We start from the raw sequence: 17,900 nt of genomic DNA on the forward strand, positions 1-17,900 counted from the left end.
GAGAAAATATTTTTCTGTAGTTTTTTTTTATTTTTTTAATTAAGTTGGATTCTAAACACGAGCCAATGAAACACCAGAACGCCGCTGAAAGTACTCCTCACCCCTGACCCCCCGAAGTTAGCAGAAATAGATAATGCCGGCTCTTATCCCACTTTGAAATCTTAAATTGGGTCATAAAATTGTAAAGAGAGGTAACTTTCTCGGCATATGACCAAAGTACTTGCGAGTTATCTTCCCTTGTCATCAACGCGTTGTGCATTTGAACACACGCGTGTTAAGTTTCTTGTGAAAGAGAACAAAAAATCGTGAGAATTTTTTGTTCTTCTTAGAGCTACATCTAAGTGAAACTTTTATATTTTATTAAATTAAAAAAAAAAAAAATGTCTACTTCATTGATTCATCCCGTCATCAAGTTCGCTTTGCACACTCCAGAACTTACGGAACTGGCGTCAGGTAATTTCTTTAAGTTTGCGCTGCCGTTTAAAGTTCACCAAAGTTAAGCAGAAAGCACTTCGATGACCTTTCGATAAAAATTTTTGGTAAACGTCAGGTTTAAAGCTAAGCTTTTCAGGAAAAGGGCCAAGAAAAAAGCCGATGCAAAAATAAAGTCGACAGATCGATTTTTAAAAGATGTTTTAAGCCAAAACAATATTACTTATTTAACTGTCATGTCTAAAATATCAAAAAATTACGAAAATTCATAGAGTAGAACAATTGCTATTGTGTCTTTTAGTTAAAAAAACAACAAAAAAACAAAAAACCTGTTGTTATAGGCTACAAATGTCAGAAGCCATGACGATGTAATCTAAATTTTGCATTCCGAGTTAATAATTTATGTAATTTTTGGAATATGACATTTTGGTTCCGTGACGCGGACGCGTATGTACATCATTTTTTCTGTATTTTTTTTCAGTCCGAGTTAATAATTTATGTGATTTTTGGGATATGACATTTTGGTTACGTGACGCGACGCGTATGTACATCATTTTTCTGTATTTTTTTTTCAGTCCGAGTTAATAATTTATGTGATTTTTGGGATATGACATTTTGGTTCCGTGACGCGTGTTGTACATCATTTTTCTGTATTTTTTTCACATACACACGGGACATAACTCGGCGGGTTATGTCCCGTGTGTATGTAAATTCGGGTTTGTATTACTATACACATGGATTCGAAAAAGTTGTCAAAAACCAAATATATAACAAATAAATGTTATCAAAGGCAAGATAAGTTACTTTTCTACCAAACTGGATATATTTTTCGGGTTTTTATTCAATGTAACATGTTTATTCAGCTCGAAAACTAGGCACCGCCAAAACTGGGGGGGGGGCAGGTCAGTACTTTTTGACGGACCGTCTTTTTAAAAATCTACCAAAAACCAGGTAATTATCCGATCAATACGAAATTTTCAGCGATTATTAGGAGAAGAATGAACTTTATAACAGTGTACTTATTTTTCATAAACGATATTTATATATATATATATTTTTTTTTTGCTTACACCCCCCCCTTGTTTTGAAGTGGGAACAAATGTGCTTAAAATAATCATCTGAAACTGAACAAAACATATTGTGTTGTTGTAAGGGACAGAATTATAGATTTAAAAAAAAAAAAAATTGTTTGCATACCTTATTTTGACGTCTGAATATCAGAACTTCGATTGTGTTTAATTATCCCGCTTTTGAGTTTTGAAGTGTGAAATTCGGTGAATATGTTAAGTAAAATAATTAATTTAAGTTAAGCAAAACAAAAAAAAAAAAATTAATATTTATACGAAAAAAGCCATTTTAAAATTTTTGATAAATAAATTAACAATTTTTTTTAAGCGAGCCGAATAATGCATGACCATTATTAACCAGAGCATGCTTTGAATAATCGATACAAAAAAAATTCGATAAATATTGTGCCCTTTGTGTTAAAAATAGCATAATTTTTTTCGATCTCGTTTGAAAACGTTTGCCGCCTTTCGACTACGGTGGACCAAACGCGCTGAAATAATTTTTTTTTATTCTGCTTTAAATTGCCTCCCCCCCATTTTGGGGAGCCTGGCCCCCACACACATACACATTAAAAACCAAACTCATACAAATGGTCACCCATCTGGTACTGGCCAGCCTCAGCTTAATAATACATTGAAATTTTCGTCACTGAAAAATAAGTTTTTTTGGCCTGTTTGGTCTTCCATAGTTTTCTTCTTATCAAAAGAAAACGTAAACAGAGTCGATCTGAACTCTACGTTGACGCGAAATATTTGGTTACCTATATGAATAAGTGGAATTATTTGAAATTCAGGTACTTATATTATAATATTTTTGCATATTCTCTTAGAAAATCATCCTAAATCTTAGTTAGACAATAAATAAATAAATAAATTATTTCAACCCCCCCCTTTTTTTTTAAATATTTAAGTACGTTTTTTGTGCAAGACAAAAAATGTCAATTGTTAACTTTTTGGGAAAATTTAACATTTAAAATTGAATTAAAAATAGTAAAAACAGTTTTACATTATTCTGTTTTCTATATGATAAAATTCAGGGTTTTATCTTTCTGGAAAAAAAAAAGTTACTCAGAAATAATGGATTTTAATAAATGTAATTTAGTTTTAAAAAACAACAACAACTTGATTTTGCGGCCATTTTTGGCAGTGCCTATCGAAAACCATACAGTGTTTACCGATGTATTGGAAAATTCAAGATGGCGTCTGACTCCCTCTTTAACCTTTAACACGGTAAGTTTGGGAAAAAGGTGTTATAAATAAAAAACTGGATAAAATACTGTTAAAAACTTGCTCAATATATGTTACCGTGACATAGGTTGACATATATTCGGCGGGTTTTTAATAGTATTTTTTCTAGTTTTTTATTTATAACACCTTTTCCTGAACTTACCGTGTTAAAGAGGGAGTGAGGCGCCATCTTGAATTTTCCAATACATCGGTAAACACAGTATGTTTTTCGGGCTGAATAAACATGTTACATTGAATAAAAACACGAAAAATATATCCAGTTAGGTAGAAAAATAACTTATCTTGCCTTTGATAACATTTATTTGCTATATATTTGGTTTTTGACAACTTTTTCGAATCTATGTGTACAGTAATACAAACCAACTTTTGATTGTAAATACCGTTTTACCCGATGAATTTTCGTAATATTTGGATATATTACAATTTTCGACATCGCAATTAAGTACGTAATGCTTTTTTTAATTTTTTTTTTTTTTGTATTAAAACGACATTTTTTTAAATAGGGGATCAGTTTTGCATATAAATTTAACATAAAGTTATCACCTACTTTTGTCCGATCGTCTATCCGGATAGAGTTTCAGGAACATATAGCCAGATATTTTAGCTGATGGAGATAAATTGCAGGTGTGTGTGTGTGTGTTTTTCTTTGGAGGAGGGAGAGACTCCATTAACCCTATCACTAACTCTAGTTCCGAGTGACAATCTCCCCCCCCCCTGAAAATAGAGCCTCCTTTATTCTATCACTAACCTTAAGTTCAGTTGCTCCCCTCCTCCACAACCTTAAAAAATACAAACTACGTTAATGTAAGATTAAACTAGAATGGTTTCATCTATGATATAAATATCACCTGTATGTATGTATGTATAGGTGTGTCAGAAATTGCGTGAAAAATATTGAATAATTCCACCCCGTCTTTCTAAGCTTATAACTCCTCGAAAAATGTAATTCAAGCCCTAATTTTTTTTTTTCAATTAAAGGAGCAAGGACCAAGGTTTCATTAAAAAAAAAAGCAAAGAAACAATGTGGGTTTTTTAAAAAAAGTTTTTAAACTTCTAACTTTAAAGGTAAATTTCTAAAAAACACCACTTTTTTTTTTGTTTTAAATTTGAATATATTATTTATTGACCTTTTCTCTTCAATTTGTGATATATAACACTTTGGTGAGTAAATTAATTATTTACTTTTTAATAGACACTTGAAAATGGGGGGGGGGGCGTGAATAAAAAAAAACGTTTGTCTAAAATATTATATTCAGTTTATTGGAAAGAGCATAAAATTTCACATTGACCTTAAAGATATCATAAAAATAGAACCAATAGAAAAATTTTGATAGATTTTTAAAGATTAAAAATTGAAAAATATTGAGTTCGGAAAATTCATTACTGTTTTTTTTTTTAAATAAAAAAAATATTTCTATTACTTTTAAAACAACTTTAATAGTTTATTTTGGAAGTATAATCCATAAAGAAAATAAATAACCCACTTTTAAAAGAGAAATTACGAGTTTTTTTATATTTTATTCGCAGTTTCGTGTTAGGGGTGTTAAAAATTCCTACAAAAATTCTGATACACCTAATGTATTTATGCATAAAACTTTTGACAGAAACGACAGATTTCCACCGAGATTGGTATAGTTTTGAAGCTCGACCCTTTGGACGACAAATATCGAAAAATTGGCTAAAAACATTACTTCCTTCACCCTCAACTGGGCACTTTTCATCAAGGAGGGGTCGCTTTTTTCGCCGATATCTTCGAAAGCCATTCCCTCTTTTCGATTGACTAGCCCTAATTTAAACCTTCGCCACTTCTGGTTTGGCGATGGACACAACAGCAAAGACGTCACATTTTTTTTTTCCACATTCTTTTCTTCCTTCATGATATGGGTTCAAGCCAGCCTACCTACTACCACTTTTTTTTTTTTCTCAACACACACCTCCAAACACCCGGGCAACGCCGGGCACCCAGGCTAGTATTATTTAAATTTTATCAGTTTGGGAAGTGAGTGATCATTTTACATTGAATTTAAATGCGAAACTTATCCCTCAATTTAAATTTAAAAAATATTTATTATCCAATTTCTCTATGGTTTTCGTACATGATGATTTGAAAAGTATAATGAAAGAGTTGACATAATTTAGCTAAAAGTCCTCATCAACAATAATATTAAAAAAAAGTTACTAATCTTGAAACTTGCAATAGATTTTATATTTTACGAGCAGGCACCCCCACAATTGCCAAATCATAAAATATGCATAAATATCATATTGTAAACTGAGATATGTGCGAGATATATTCCAAATTTCAAGATGTTGACCATCTTCTTTTTTTTTTTTTTTTTTTTTTTTTTTTTTTTACAAGGTGGTCACCACTTATCAAGGCCCGGAAGCCACTCAGGGATAAGGGTTATTGTAAGTACAGTACGTTAGTGTGGATATTTAGTGTCTACTTAAGGGGGCGGTTCATCAAGAATTTGTTTACGTTAGACTTGAAGACATCCAAGTTATAGTCAGGAGGGAAACAGGCAGACGGAACAGAGTTCTACAGGCGTGCAGTTCCAAGAAAGAAGCTTTGTTCATCGTATCTACGTTTTGATTTAGGCATAGATAAAGAGTGGGGAAAGTTTTTGACAGTGGATTCAGCTAGACTAGTGTTTTTTGTAAAAGATTGGCGAGGGGGTGGGGACCAGAGATTGGAGTTCAGACGGGCACCTGCCATGGAAATAACGATAAAACAAAGATAGGCTTGCAACGTCTCTTCTGTAGGAGAGAGGTTGCAGGGAAGAGAAAAGGGCATCCCCCACTAAGCCACGAAGTCTATTTTGTACTCTGTCAAGGCAGGAAAGGCTGTTTTTAGCAGCTCCTGCCCAGATATGGCAGCAGTATTCCATCCTCGGACGTACCATTTATTCCTTTAAGTAAACAGTAAGTTGACAGTATCTGTTTCGTATCACAAAATCATTCATTTAATTAATATATCAATCAATAAATTTAAATACATTGATTGATATATATATTCACCCTTCTGGGAATCATCAATGCAGGGTGACACGATTATTGCCGGTTGGGAGATTCGAACACGGCCACAAAACCATCTCTGACTCTATTAACAAGAAAAAAAACTCACAGCCAAGCTCAACCATGAGAAATATCGTTGAAATTTAAACATTTATTTTTAAATGTTGTAACATCCATTCAGAGTAATCTAATGATTATAACATCATGATCTGCGTACGCGAGTATAATGTTTTTTTTTAACAGTTCACTTCTTGTAAGTAAAGTAAAAAAAAAAAATACTTGGGCTGAGATCAAAACTAAAACCTAAAGACAAAGAGTAAAGTACGATAACCAATAGGCCACCTTAAAACGATCTTTAAAATGTTTTCAAACCTACTTATTATTAATATAAGGAATCCGATGGCTCCTATGTACCAATTTTTCAATTTTAACTCCTTAGCAGACCTTTTTTCCGGATGAAAATGGATTAAAAAGTTTTCCACATGGCTGAATAGTATATATACACCAAATTTCAAGCGCCTGTAGATCAAACATTCATTGAGTAGGTTGAGAAAATTTCCCCACATACGCATGCACATATTGTGACTTTTATAGATATATAGATAGATTTTATGCAAATTTAATGTTTGCGAAAATGTTTAACAATTTAAATGTAGAATGTCATTTTCACACAATTTTTCCCCGTTTTTAGTTGTTTTTTTTTTAATTTATTTTAAAAAGTACAACTAAAACAATATTCATATTTTTATTTTTATGTTTTGTTTTTTACAAGTTCCAAAGTTCTTTTTTTAAAACAACATTAAATAGATATTTTGTATCAGAGATTGTGTCGAATGCATCAAAAAGCGCTGACTCATGCTTATATATTTCTCATTCTTATGTTGTTTGAAATAGCAGCGGCAGTGTGAACGTTATTTTAGGTATCAACATTGATTGAAAAAAGGCTCAAATCGACACATCACCCGATACGTTCGGGTTCAACTAATAAAACAACAAATTTTAGGCAAAATTCGACTTTATGGGCATTTTTTTACTATAGACAACAAATCGGAAAAGTTGTCAAGAAACAAATATATAACTGTAGGCGACTAAAAATTAGAGAACACCAGGGAGATGTGTAAATGTAATTGGGCTATTGTGTTTTATTTGTATTTTTCTGTTTAGTTTAAACTAACATAACAAATAAATGTTATCAAAGGCAAGATAAGTTACTTTTCTACCTACCTGGATAAGATTTTTGGTGTTTTAACTTATTTTAATGTGAACATCACATTTACTGAGTGAATTTCTATTAGTATTTTTATTTTTTATTTTTGAGCGGTTATTGAGACTCTGAATATGACAGCCTCATGTCCACCATTTTGTTGTTGTTGTTGTTGTTGTTATAACTTAAGTGCTTAGCACTACTTGTTTCAAACTAGATAAATGCTTTCACCAAAATCTCATCCAGGTATGTAGAAGAGAAACTTACCTTTCCTTTGGTAAAATTTATTTGTTATATATTTGTTTTTTGACCAATTTTTTCAGCTTGTTTGTCTGTCTGTAGTAACAAATGCCTGACTTTATATCTCAAACTTAGCCCTCTTCTCGGGTGATACACTGATTCCAATTTTTTTAAACAATTTTTTTAAGGATTTATATTTGATCCCAAAATACGAGGTGCATTCAATAGACTTCATGAATAAAATTTTTGAAGATATAAAGAACTTGAAACTTTTTTTCAAGATTACTGGATTTTGGCATTAAATAATGCCAAAATGATTGATATGCTGTTAAACAAAAATGACCGAACCAATCCAATTCAATCATCCAATATTATTAAAAACTGATTGTTTTGCTTTTTGTACACAAATAAAAAAAAAAAATAAAAATAAAGGAATAGGCAAAACAAACATTTACTTAAGGCAGTAGTTTTTTTTTTGTCAATACAAAAGTTAAAATCTTGTATAAGTCTAAAGAATTTTTTTTATTGAATAAACAATTTTATAAATTTGAAAAAATTGAGATTAAAAAAAAAAAAATTAATATTAAACGAAGTAACATTTTTTTTTTTTAAATAATCCAAAAACTTGATTACTTTCCATCCAACTAGAGGGTGTGATGATGTATGAGGTGCCTTCAATAAGTTTCCAAACTTTTTTGTGCGGGCATCTAAAATTATCATAGACTCTTGAAAATTCAGTATGTTATTGTCATACGTCTTATGAGATGACTGACCAACTTTTATGATTTCAGATACAAATGAACAGCTACAGCAGAAATTAGAATACACTCTACTAAAGTCTGATTATCACAGTTGGTGAATTTCAAAAATGCAATCTGGATGTGAGGACATTTTAGAAAAATATAATTCTGTTTTAAACTTTGAAAAAATGCTACAGAAACGTATGGAATGCTTTAGACTGCTTTTGGACCATCTTGCATGAATTGAGCATCAGCTTTTGAGTGGCATAAAAGATTCAAGCAAGGCAAAGATTCTGTGAGGCATGATGAGAGGTTTGGGAAACGTAAGGAAGTCAGAACACCAGAGTTGATTGGCCAAATAAAGAATTTCATGAATAAGGACCGTCGCGTATCTATAGAGACAATAAGTGTACAGTTTGATGTCAGTGTGGGAACTGTACACACAATTATTCGCAAGGAACTGAAGATGAAACAGATTTGCACAAAGTTTATCCCAAAGGTGCTCCATCCTTGTCGCAGACTATTTGACGAGGATGGGCATCAAGACAGTTCCTCGCCCTCCTTATAATCCAGATCTTGCTCCCTGTGAATTTTGGTTATTCCCTAAGCTCAAGGAAAACCTTAGAGTTTGTCGATATGAGACAAGTAACTCTCGCTTCTCCTATTTTGTCATTCAGTCTTCAATCAAAAGAGTGATTTTTCTGACAAAGGGTGAAGAAAAAGCTGCTTAAAGGTCGGTAGTACTTGGTGACCAGTAGTCTGAGATGTCGGAAATTTTTCTGTCTCTGTCTGTCTTTGTGGCCATGTCACTAGTAAGGGTGCTGGAGGTAAACGTTTTGTCTGGGCTGACGTTATCCGTCTGATAGTCAAGGACCCGAACCTTGGATTAACCACTAAAGAGGCTGTCCTATCAGCAGGCGCAAAGTACTGGGACTGCTGTATTGCCATTTGGTGAGTGGATCTGGACCATGCAGTAGTCTCTGGTGGGGCCTCTCGATGCCATACTAGTGGGTAATTGTTACGGCTTTACCTTTTCGTATGCTACAAAAAAAAAAAATTTTCCTGTCTTTTTCTCTCTTACTTTCCTTCTCTGTACTGCTCTAACCAAGTATGCCGACCTATTCCACAAATCCCAAAACCTCAACATGAAATATCTCTAGAATAAAAACTCGATTAAACCTAGAACCCCATCTTCCAATGTAGACCCCTACTACCAGGTCTCCTTCTCCAATATCAGGGGTCTACGTTCCAACCTTCCAGAGGTTGAAACCCAATTACAGGAGACAAAACCGGACATATTATTTCTAAGTGAAACTGGAATAGGGCCGACCACTTCCCTAGATGAGTTCATAATTAATGGATACTCCAATTTAACAGCTAAATCTGACACCCAAGATCGCCATGGGCATGGAATATGTGCCTACATTAAGGATGGCTTCCCGTGTGGCAGGGATATCTCTAGAGAAGATCCTATTTACCCTATATGTGCTTCAGGGTTGCACTTGCTAACACCACTGCATTTATATTTGCCCTCTATAGGACCCACAACAGCGGAGTTACTATCTTTAAGAGCATATCTGAGAAAATAGACCACATACTGTCTTCACATCCCTCGGCTAACATCCACATCTGTGGTGACTTCAACGTCCATAACGTGGAATGGCTGACCCATTCAAATAAGACAGATGATGAGAGGAGGTTTTGTCATGATTTTGCCATTGCTTATGACCTCACTCAGATTGTTCGCGAACCCACCCGTGTGCCCGATACACCCAATCAATATGAGAGCCTCTTAGACCTTTTTCTCTCAACTTCCCCTGATAGGAGGAAGTCAATTTCTAAAACACATGCCCGTATGTAAAGTTGACATTATAAACTGAATATGATGATGATTATGAGAAATCATCACCCAAAATTTTGATAAAAGCTTGCATCTGAAGAACAATAATAGTTATCAAAAGTACCAAAAGGTCATTTGAATAAAACATTATAAACTTGACAGGCATCTGCATGTAAAAGCAACAAACTAGGAATTGTCAGAAAAAAAATTAAAAATATGTTTCAAAGGTTGTGTTCAGCAAATGGTTACACAGGTGTAATCAAAGTCAGGTCAATCCTGTGAATGACGATGATTGAATAAAACGCCTTTAGGATGTGGTTACAGTGACGACACCACTCCAAAATTGGTGTTTCAAGTGGTCACAAATGTTTATTCGGAGTGGAACGATAAAAGTGCCGCCCTAAAGAAAACAACACTACAGCTTTATTCTAAAACTTTTATTGAAAAAATCAATTCAGGAAACTTGATTATGTCGTGGAGCCGACATCTATTCAATGTAGCTGCCTTCAGCCTCAATCACCGCCTCAATACAGGTCTGGAACTGGGAGCATGCCTTTTCCACAAGCACCGGCAGGAGCAAGGCGGATACTCTGTAGATGGCGATGATCAGATTGGCTTTGGTGTTGTGGGAGGTCATGTTGGTGCTGTTCTCGATGTATGATCAAACAAAGTAGTCCAGTGGGGTCAGGTTGAGGGAGGAGTGGGGCTAGTGAGAGAAGGTTACAAAGTTGTAGCAATCCTGAAGCCAAACCTGAATCTCTTTGGACTTGTGGGCTGGTGCCGAGTCCTGCTGCGACAACTCATCCCAATCCTCAATTAAACTACTCAGCCACATAAGATCAACATTGTATTTACAAATTTTTGTTTGAGTCATTAAGTCATGCAACACCTTTTCATTTTATTTCCAGTATTGACTGTTGGGTTGCAGAAGAGCTTCAAATCGGCATCGGCAAGAGTTGTCGATTGTCCAGACCTTACGGAGAAACCATTCAGACTTGCTGCACCAGGTAAAAATCAACTTTTTTTTTTTCTACTTGGGAGTCACCACTTATCAAGGCCCGAAGGCCACTTGAGGATAAGGGTTTATGAATGTAAGATAGTAGTGTGGTAATCATTAATGATGCAAATTGGGTAAAATTTGATTATTTATAAGGACGGCTTGACAAGAACTTGTTTATATTGGATTTGAAGACTACCATGTTGTAGTCAACTGGGAACCAGACCAACAGAACAGTGTTCCACAGACTCTGTTCATGGAATCTGCGTTTAGACTTAGGCACAGTTAGAGAGTGGAGGAAATTGTATATACGTGGTTGTAGTAAGTGTTTTTTATGAAAGTTTGGCAAGGGAGAACCATAGATTGAAGTTCAGCCAAGCACTTGCCATGAAAATAATAATAGAATAGAGACAGGCTCGCAACGTCTCTTCTGTGGAAAAGAGGTTGCAGGGAAGAGAAAAGGGCATCGCTTACTAGGTTTCAAAAGTAGTTTTGAACTTTATCAAGGCTAGATAGAGTGCGCTGAGCAGCTCCTGCCCTGATATGGCAAAAGTTTTTTTTTTTTTTTTTTTTTTTTTTTTTTTACACAGTGATCACCACTTATCAAGGCCCGAAAGCCACAAGAAGTACTCCATTTTCGTGCAAACCTGGCTCTTATACAGGTACAGAATTGTATCGGCAATGAGATTCTGTACTGTAGCGGCAGAGTGATCCAACCGTTTTTCAAGTGATATTAGCAACAGATTTGATGCATGTATTCCATTTCAGCTCAGAAGTGAAGGTCAATTCCAGAAGCTTGTCAAAACATAGAGCTTCCTCAAGACGAGAGCCATTCATTTCAATTGGGGTGTGATAAGAGTTAGAGCGACTGTGATGAAAGGAGAGAAGCTTTGTTTTCAATGCATAAAAATTAACCAGCCACCTTTTTCCCCATTGCACCATGTTCTCAAGATCATACAAGAGAGAATCAGAAAGATCTTGGTCATTGCTAGCCTTTGCAGTCTTGCCATAGATTATTATGTCGTCAGCATAAATGTCTATGAATGATCTAAGAATGTGATTTGGGAGATCATTGATGAAGATCAAGAAGAGAGTTGGGCTCAAGATGGAACCTTGAGGGATGCTAGCATTAATACTATGAATTTCTGATTTCTGCCCATAAATAACTACTCTTATAAGCCTATCAGAGAGAAAGGATTTAATAATTGTGAGGACATTTCCCGCTATTCCATAGCTGGCGATCTTGTGAAGTAGACCATGTCATACTCTATCAAAAGCCTATGATATGTCAAGAGCTATTGCTCTAGAAACGAAGCCCCTGTTGAGATATTCACCGATCCTGCATGATATAACAGTTAGTACATCAGCTGTAAATCTCACAGAATGGAAACAATATTGCATGTTGCTTTTCTTCGTGCTCTTGTTTTGTGTTGTATATTAAAGTAGCAAATTTGTCACATACAGTAGAACCCCAGGATACGGCATTAAAAATTAGCAACAAAATAAAGTACAGTACATAATACACATGTATATAATCAAATAACAGTATAAATAACACTGTAAGGCATTACCGTAATACTGTAACCAGGGGCCGGAAAAACATCATATTCTAGATCATAACCTGAAAAAAAAAACGTATTCTAGGGCCACCGTATCCCCGGGTTCTACTGTATTTCTAGTAAAACTTCTTTTCTCTTTACCTGTTTTCCTCCTCCCTTCCTTCTCATTAATCTTCTTCCTTCATCGCCCAGCCATTCCTCTCTCTAGCCATACACACACACGCAGACAAGTCTTAGACAGTGTTCAAAATTGAGTCACCAATGTACTAGCATCCATACTCCAACCTTTGTCCTATCATTGAAATGTGGCATCTCTGTGTCTGTTTTACAAGTATTTTAATGGAATGTACACTGATGAGCTCAAAGCTCTTGTACCCACACAATGTGAATACCCCCAACAGACCCGACAAGCAGCAAAATTCCACTCCTACATGGTAGAGATCCCTAGATACCGGAAAGCCTTCTACTCAAATAGCTTCTTCTCTCTAATTGCTAGACTTTGTAATGCTCTCCTGGGCCCCTGCTTCCCTCACTGTGCTGACACGCAGATGTTCAAGTGTAATGTGAACAGACATCTCGCTGCCTAACTTCCTACATAGTATCCCTGTAAATTGTGCCTTGTTTGGGGTAAAAATGACAGTAAAAAACAAAGAAAAAACTCTCCCTTATATAGGTCTGAAGAAGTGAGTTTGGATTGAAAAAAAATCAGAGTTACTGCCCTTTAGTTTTTTTTTTTTTTTTTTTTTTTTTTTAATTACATTTTCACCCCAAACAAGGCACATTGCCACTTTGGTGTAGGGGGCTACTATCAGGGGAAACATCTACTGGGGCACTATGTAGGGATTAGGGCAGCGAGATGTTGGTTCACGTTGCACTTGAACTTATGCATGTCAGTACAGTTGGGGAAGCAGTGACCTGGAATGGAATTCCAGAGTCTAGCAGTTCTGGGGAAGAAACTACTGGAGTAGAACGATCTTTTACATCTAGGGATCTCTACAGTGTGGGGGTGGGATTTTGCAGCTTGTCGGGTCTGTCGAGGGTGTTCACGTCGTGGGCGCACAAGTGCTTGCAGTTCTTCAGAGCATTCACCATTATAATACTTGTAGAACAGGCAGAGGGATGCAACGTTTCGACGATGGGACAGAGGCTGAAGTTTTGATGCCAGTTTAGGGCCTATCAGATTTGCGACTCTCTTTTGAACCCTGTCAAGGAGAGAGAGACTAGTAGCCGATGCACCGGCCCAAATATGACAGCAATACTCCATACATGGGCGAATAGTGGCCTTATAGAGGTACAGGATACTTTCGGGTGTTAGAAGTTTTCTAGCACGGTAGAGAGAGCCCACCTTCCTCGCAGCGGCCCTGGCAATGCCCTCGATGTAATTGTTCCAGCTCATGTTTCCTGTGAACGTTAGGCCAAGGAGCTTGAAAGACGTACTCTCAGCTAAAGAGTTGTTGGCCATTGCTATAGGTGGTAGAGAAGGTTTCCTGTAATTATTGAATGAAACCAGTTTTGTCTTGGTGGCATTGAACGTTACCATCCATTTTTGTCCCCATTCCACTACTGATTTGAGGTCATCCTCTAGTGTTTCTGCCATTACTTTAGATATATGTTCATTTGTTTTCCTGTCGTGCCTGCTATAGAGTGTGGTGTCATCAGCATATATACCCATCTCAGAGGCAATTTTATCGGGGAGGTCATTTATGAATATCAGGAACAGCAGAGGACCAAGGATAGATCCCTGGGGCACTCCGGCATTTATATTATATTGTTTAGACGTACGACCGTCGAGGACAACCTGGATTTTTCTCTTATCTAAGAAGGATTTAATTATGTTAAGTATTCTACCAGTGATACCGTAAGATCTAATCTTCCTGAGGAGACCCTCATGCCATACCCTGTCAAAAGCCTTAGATATATCTAGAGCTACCGCTCTGCCCTCTCCCGCTTTGTCCAGTGAATGGTATATGCGTTCAGAGATTACAGTGAGGATGTCTGCCGTGGAACGGGCTTGTCTAAATCCATATTGATGGTCGGTCAGAAGTTTAGCATCTGTAAGGTGCTGGACTAGAGCATGGTTAATTAAGGTCTCAAATATTTTGGCAAAAAGTGGGAGGAGGCTAATAGGGCGATAATTTAATTGGTCAGTTCTTTCGCCAGAATTCTTGAATACTGGTACCACAGAAGCAGTTTTCCAGCAGCTCGGAAAGCAAGATTCATTAAGGCATTTGTTGTAGAGTTTGGAGAGAACTGGAGCTACTTCGGCTGAGCACTTTTTTAATAGCACAGCTGGGATGAGGTCGGGTCCACATGCTTTGGAAGTGTCAAGGTTTTTTATGATAGCATGCACCTGAGCAGGGGTGATTTCCAGATCGTCTAGCTTGGCGTCTGTCCGCATAGGAAAGTCAGGTAGGGGGTGGTTTAAAGGGTCCAGTGTAGAGTTGGAGGCAAACCGACTGGCAAGCATGTTAGCCTTCTCGGTTGCTGAGCAAAGAACCTCGTGATTGTTGGTTAGTGGGGGAATCGTTGATTGCCCATTATTTACTACACTGTTGTAGATTTTCCAGAAGTCACGAGTTCCTAATTTTTGTGCTTCGATGCGTTTTTTAGTGGTTTCCGTAAATTCCCTCTTAGCTGTCGCTATTTCTTTCTTAACGTTACTTCTAGCTTCTATGTACTTTTGTCTGTTTGAACTGGACTTATGTCGGTTAAACCTTCGGAATGCATGCTGCCTTTGAGCAATGGCAGTTGCGCAAGTCGAAGTAAACCATTGGGGAGAGTGGGGCTTGCTATAGAATTTCCGCATGGGAACATGCGCTTCGATTGCAGTTTTGAACCATTCAGTGGTCTCAGTTGCACACTGTTCAGCAGGAAGAGAAAAAATATTTCCCCATGGGGCGTCTCTGATAAGATATCTGATTGCTTCCCAGTCAGCCTTTTTATAATATCTCGTTGTTTTGAGCACTGGCTCTTCAGTTTTGGGTCTAGAGTTTCGGGCGATTTCAACCATTATTACCGCATGATCAGCGTTCCCAAGTGGGCTGTCGGATTTCGTTACACAATCATCAGGAATTGTGGTCAAAAACAGATCTAATAGTGATGCGTGTTGTTCTTCCTGATCAGGGAAGCGGGTTGGAAAAGTAACAATTTGCGATAGGGAGTGAGATACAGAGAAGCTATGAGTTGCGCTGCCTGCTGCATCTGTATAAGTAGAGAATCCAAGCCAGTTTTTGTGATGGACATTAAAGTCACCAAATACATGTACTTGGGCGCTAGTGTCGAAGGAGAGTGCTGTGTCTATGCTGTCAGATACTTTGTTTATTATGGTGCAGTCTTGGGTCGAAGGAGAGCGGTAGAGAAAGTAAAAGTAGCTAATGTTGTGTTGCATGATTAGTCTAAAGCACATAAAGGCTTGATCATCCATTTCTAGGTTTGTTTCTCTAGTCAGGGGAAGGGTATTACGAATTAGTGGATCATTTTTTTTTTTGTAGTTTTTGAAATTTATTTAATTTCGTCATAATACATAAGTATGTAATAATGTTTTCACCTGAAATGCGTGGGTTTAAAAGATAACCAATATAAACAAGCACCTAAAAACGATAGCATATTCTTCACCACATGATTGAAAGGAAAACTTCTACCCAAGTGGCGATTGTTTCATTGTGTGGAGGCATATATGAAAAAGGTAATAAAATCATTTTTGTTATTTCTTTTGTTTGTTAACCCAGGAATCTGTGGTAGTCCTCGTCTTGCTGATGTTGGAGGGCCGCCATTTTTGCTTCCAGAAGTTCAACGTGAAAAGGTAGGTTTGTTTGGATTGTTTGGCAATTTATAAAGATCGCAGTCACGGAAGAACGCAAAAAAAAAAAAATACTTAAGCATTAAAAGTAGTTTTATGTTGTTTTCACTAAACATTTGAGCTGAAATAGAATGAATATAATTTATTGAGATATCTCTGACGGAATATAATCAGTAAATTGCAGGGTGGAATGATAAAGTTGTCATCCTAAAGAAAACAACAGATTAGGTTTATTTTAAAACTTTTATTAAAAAAAATTGATTCAGGTAACTTGATTATGTAGCAAAGCTGATATCTATTCAAGCTAGCCGCCTTTAGCCTCAAGAACCGCCTTGATACGGATCTGGAACTGGGAGCATGCCTTTTCCATAAGCACCGGCAAGCGCTCGGCAAAGACTCAGCAATCAGGCTGGCTTTGGCATTGTGGGAGGTCATGTTCTACGAATGACCAAATGAAGTAGTCCAATGGGTTCAAGTTGAGGGAGGAGTTGTAACACGCCTTCTAAAGTCACGCTTGGGTCCCTTTGGACTTGTGGATTGGCGTTGAGTCCTGCAACTACACTCAGGGTCTGCCAGCATCCACCTGATTGCACCAGGAGATTACCACATTTTTTAGCTCATCGAGTTACACTTTTGTGTTGACTTTGAAGATGTGAGGTGGCATGATGTGTCCCTCGCTTGAAACCATACCAAAGACCATAACCGTGGCCAGAAACTTTTGCTTTCATCACCCTGAGCATATCCCTGTTATTCGTGGCAATCCAATGATGCATAACTTGGATCGGTAGAGAGCATGTGTTGTACAGCAGCGCATCTCCAATCTCGATCGTTGAACGTTGTGTCACTTTCACACATGATAGAAGGCTCCTATCGCTCTTGGGATTTGTACACAACTGGCTAACTAGTAGATGGTCTGCAACAAAAAAAGAAAACCGTTTTTCATCAAACGGAAATGGAATCATGTCTTTTTTTTTCTAAGGTGACAATTTTATTGTTCCACCCTATAATCAGATGAAATGAGATTCAACACACAGAGTAAGTTATAACAAGTTCATTGTACAAAGGATACTCATATGTATCTTAAATGCTGGAGTGTCAAGATTAGCTTAGTCTCTCTTGCATTGATTACGGCATGCTAGCTTCTTTTATAAACAGAGTAATCCATTCTCAGGGGGTGTCAGGATCTTCCACTATATTACTTATCTATTATTGTTCTCCAATTCATCCGTCCGCACTTTTCTCAATAACTATGCCTTGGCATTTTAAAAAATTTTGCACAAACATTAAACATGATATAAATAAAAAAGTAACAGAACGGATTTTCCGGGAAAACTCTGGTTGCCCCCCCCCTCCCCCAAACCGGGGTACCTTTCGTGTTAAAATGGCAAAAATTGGCACTTTTGTGCTTATTAAAAAAAATTGATGCCTTGGATTTTAATAAAACTTTTTTATAAAAAAATTGATGCCTTGGATTTTTATAAAACTTATAAAAGTTGTAACTAACTGATTTCTATATAATTTTACTTGTCTATACTTTGCGATAACTCTTGGGTCTGCCTCAGGGGCTCTTTTAAGGCTAATAAAAGCACTCCATTTTTGGGACTATTTTACCATGTTTGTCCAGAATTTTCTGTGTATGTCTATTTAACAGTTTTGCATGGTGCTGAACTCAAATTTAAATATGTTAAGCCCTTGGGGACTTTTGGGACTAAATGGTGGCAGGGGGGTGGGGCAAATGATGGGTTGAGTCATTTCTTTT

The 17,900-nt window shown here is 36.6% G+C and overlaps 1 protein-coding gene across 1 annotated transcript in view; it reads left to right on the forward strand.

The window, feature by feature from the left end:
* The first annotated feature begins 237 nt into the window (after positions 1–237).
* Positions 238–17,900, forward strand: part of LOC145255632 (ester hydrolase C11orf54 homolog) — a 38,531-nt gene continuing 20,868 nt past the window's right edge. Inside the window, exons 1-3 of the mRNA XM_080114161.1 lie at positions 238–453; positions 10,695–10,793; positions 16,071–16,144. Coding sequence (XP_079970287.1) covers positions 381–453; positions 10,695–10,793; positions 16,071–16,144 — 246 coding nt within the window. The 5' untranslated portion in view covers positions 238–380. The remainder of the gene's footprint in view (positions 454–10,694; positions 10,794–16,070; positions 16,145–17,900) is intronic.

The sequence above is a fragment of the Euprymna scolopes genome, chromosome 31 (assembly GCF_053919585.1).
Source record: "Euprymna scolopes isolate OS-2025 chromosome 31, ASM5391958v1, whole genome shotgun sequence".
Classification (NCBI taxonomy): domain Eukaryota; kingdom Metazoa; phylum Mollusca; class Cephalopoda; order Sepiida; family Sepiolidae; genus Euprymna; species Euprymna scolopes.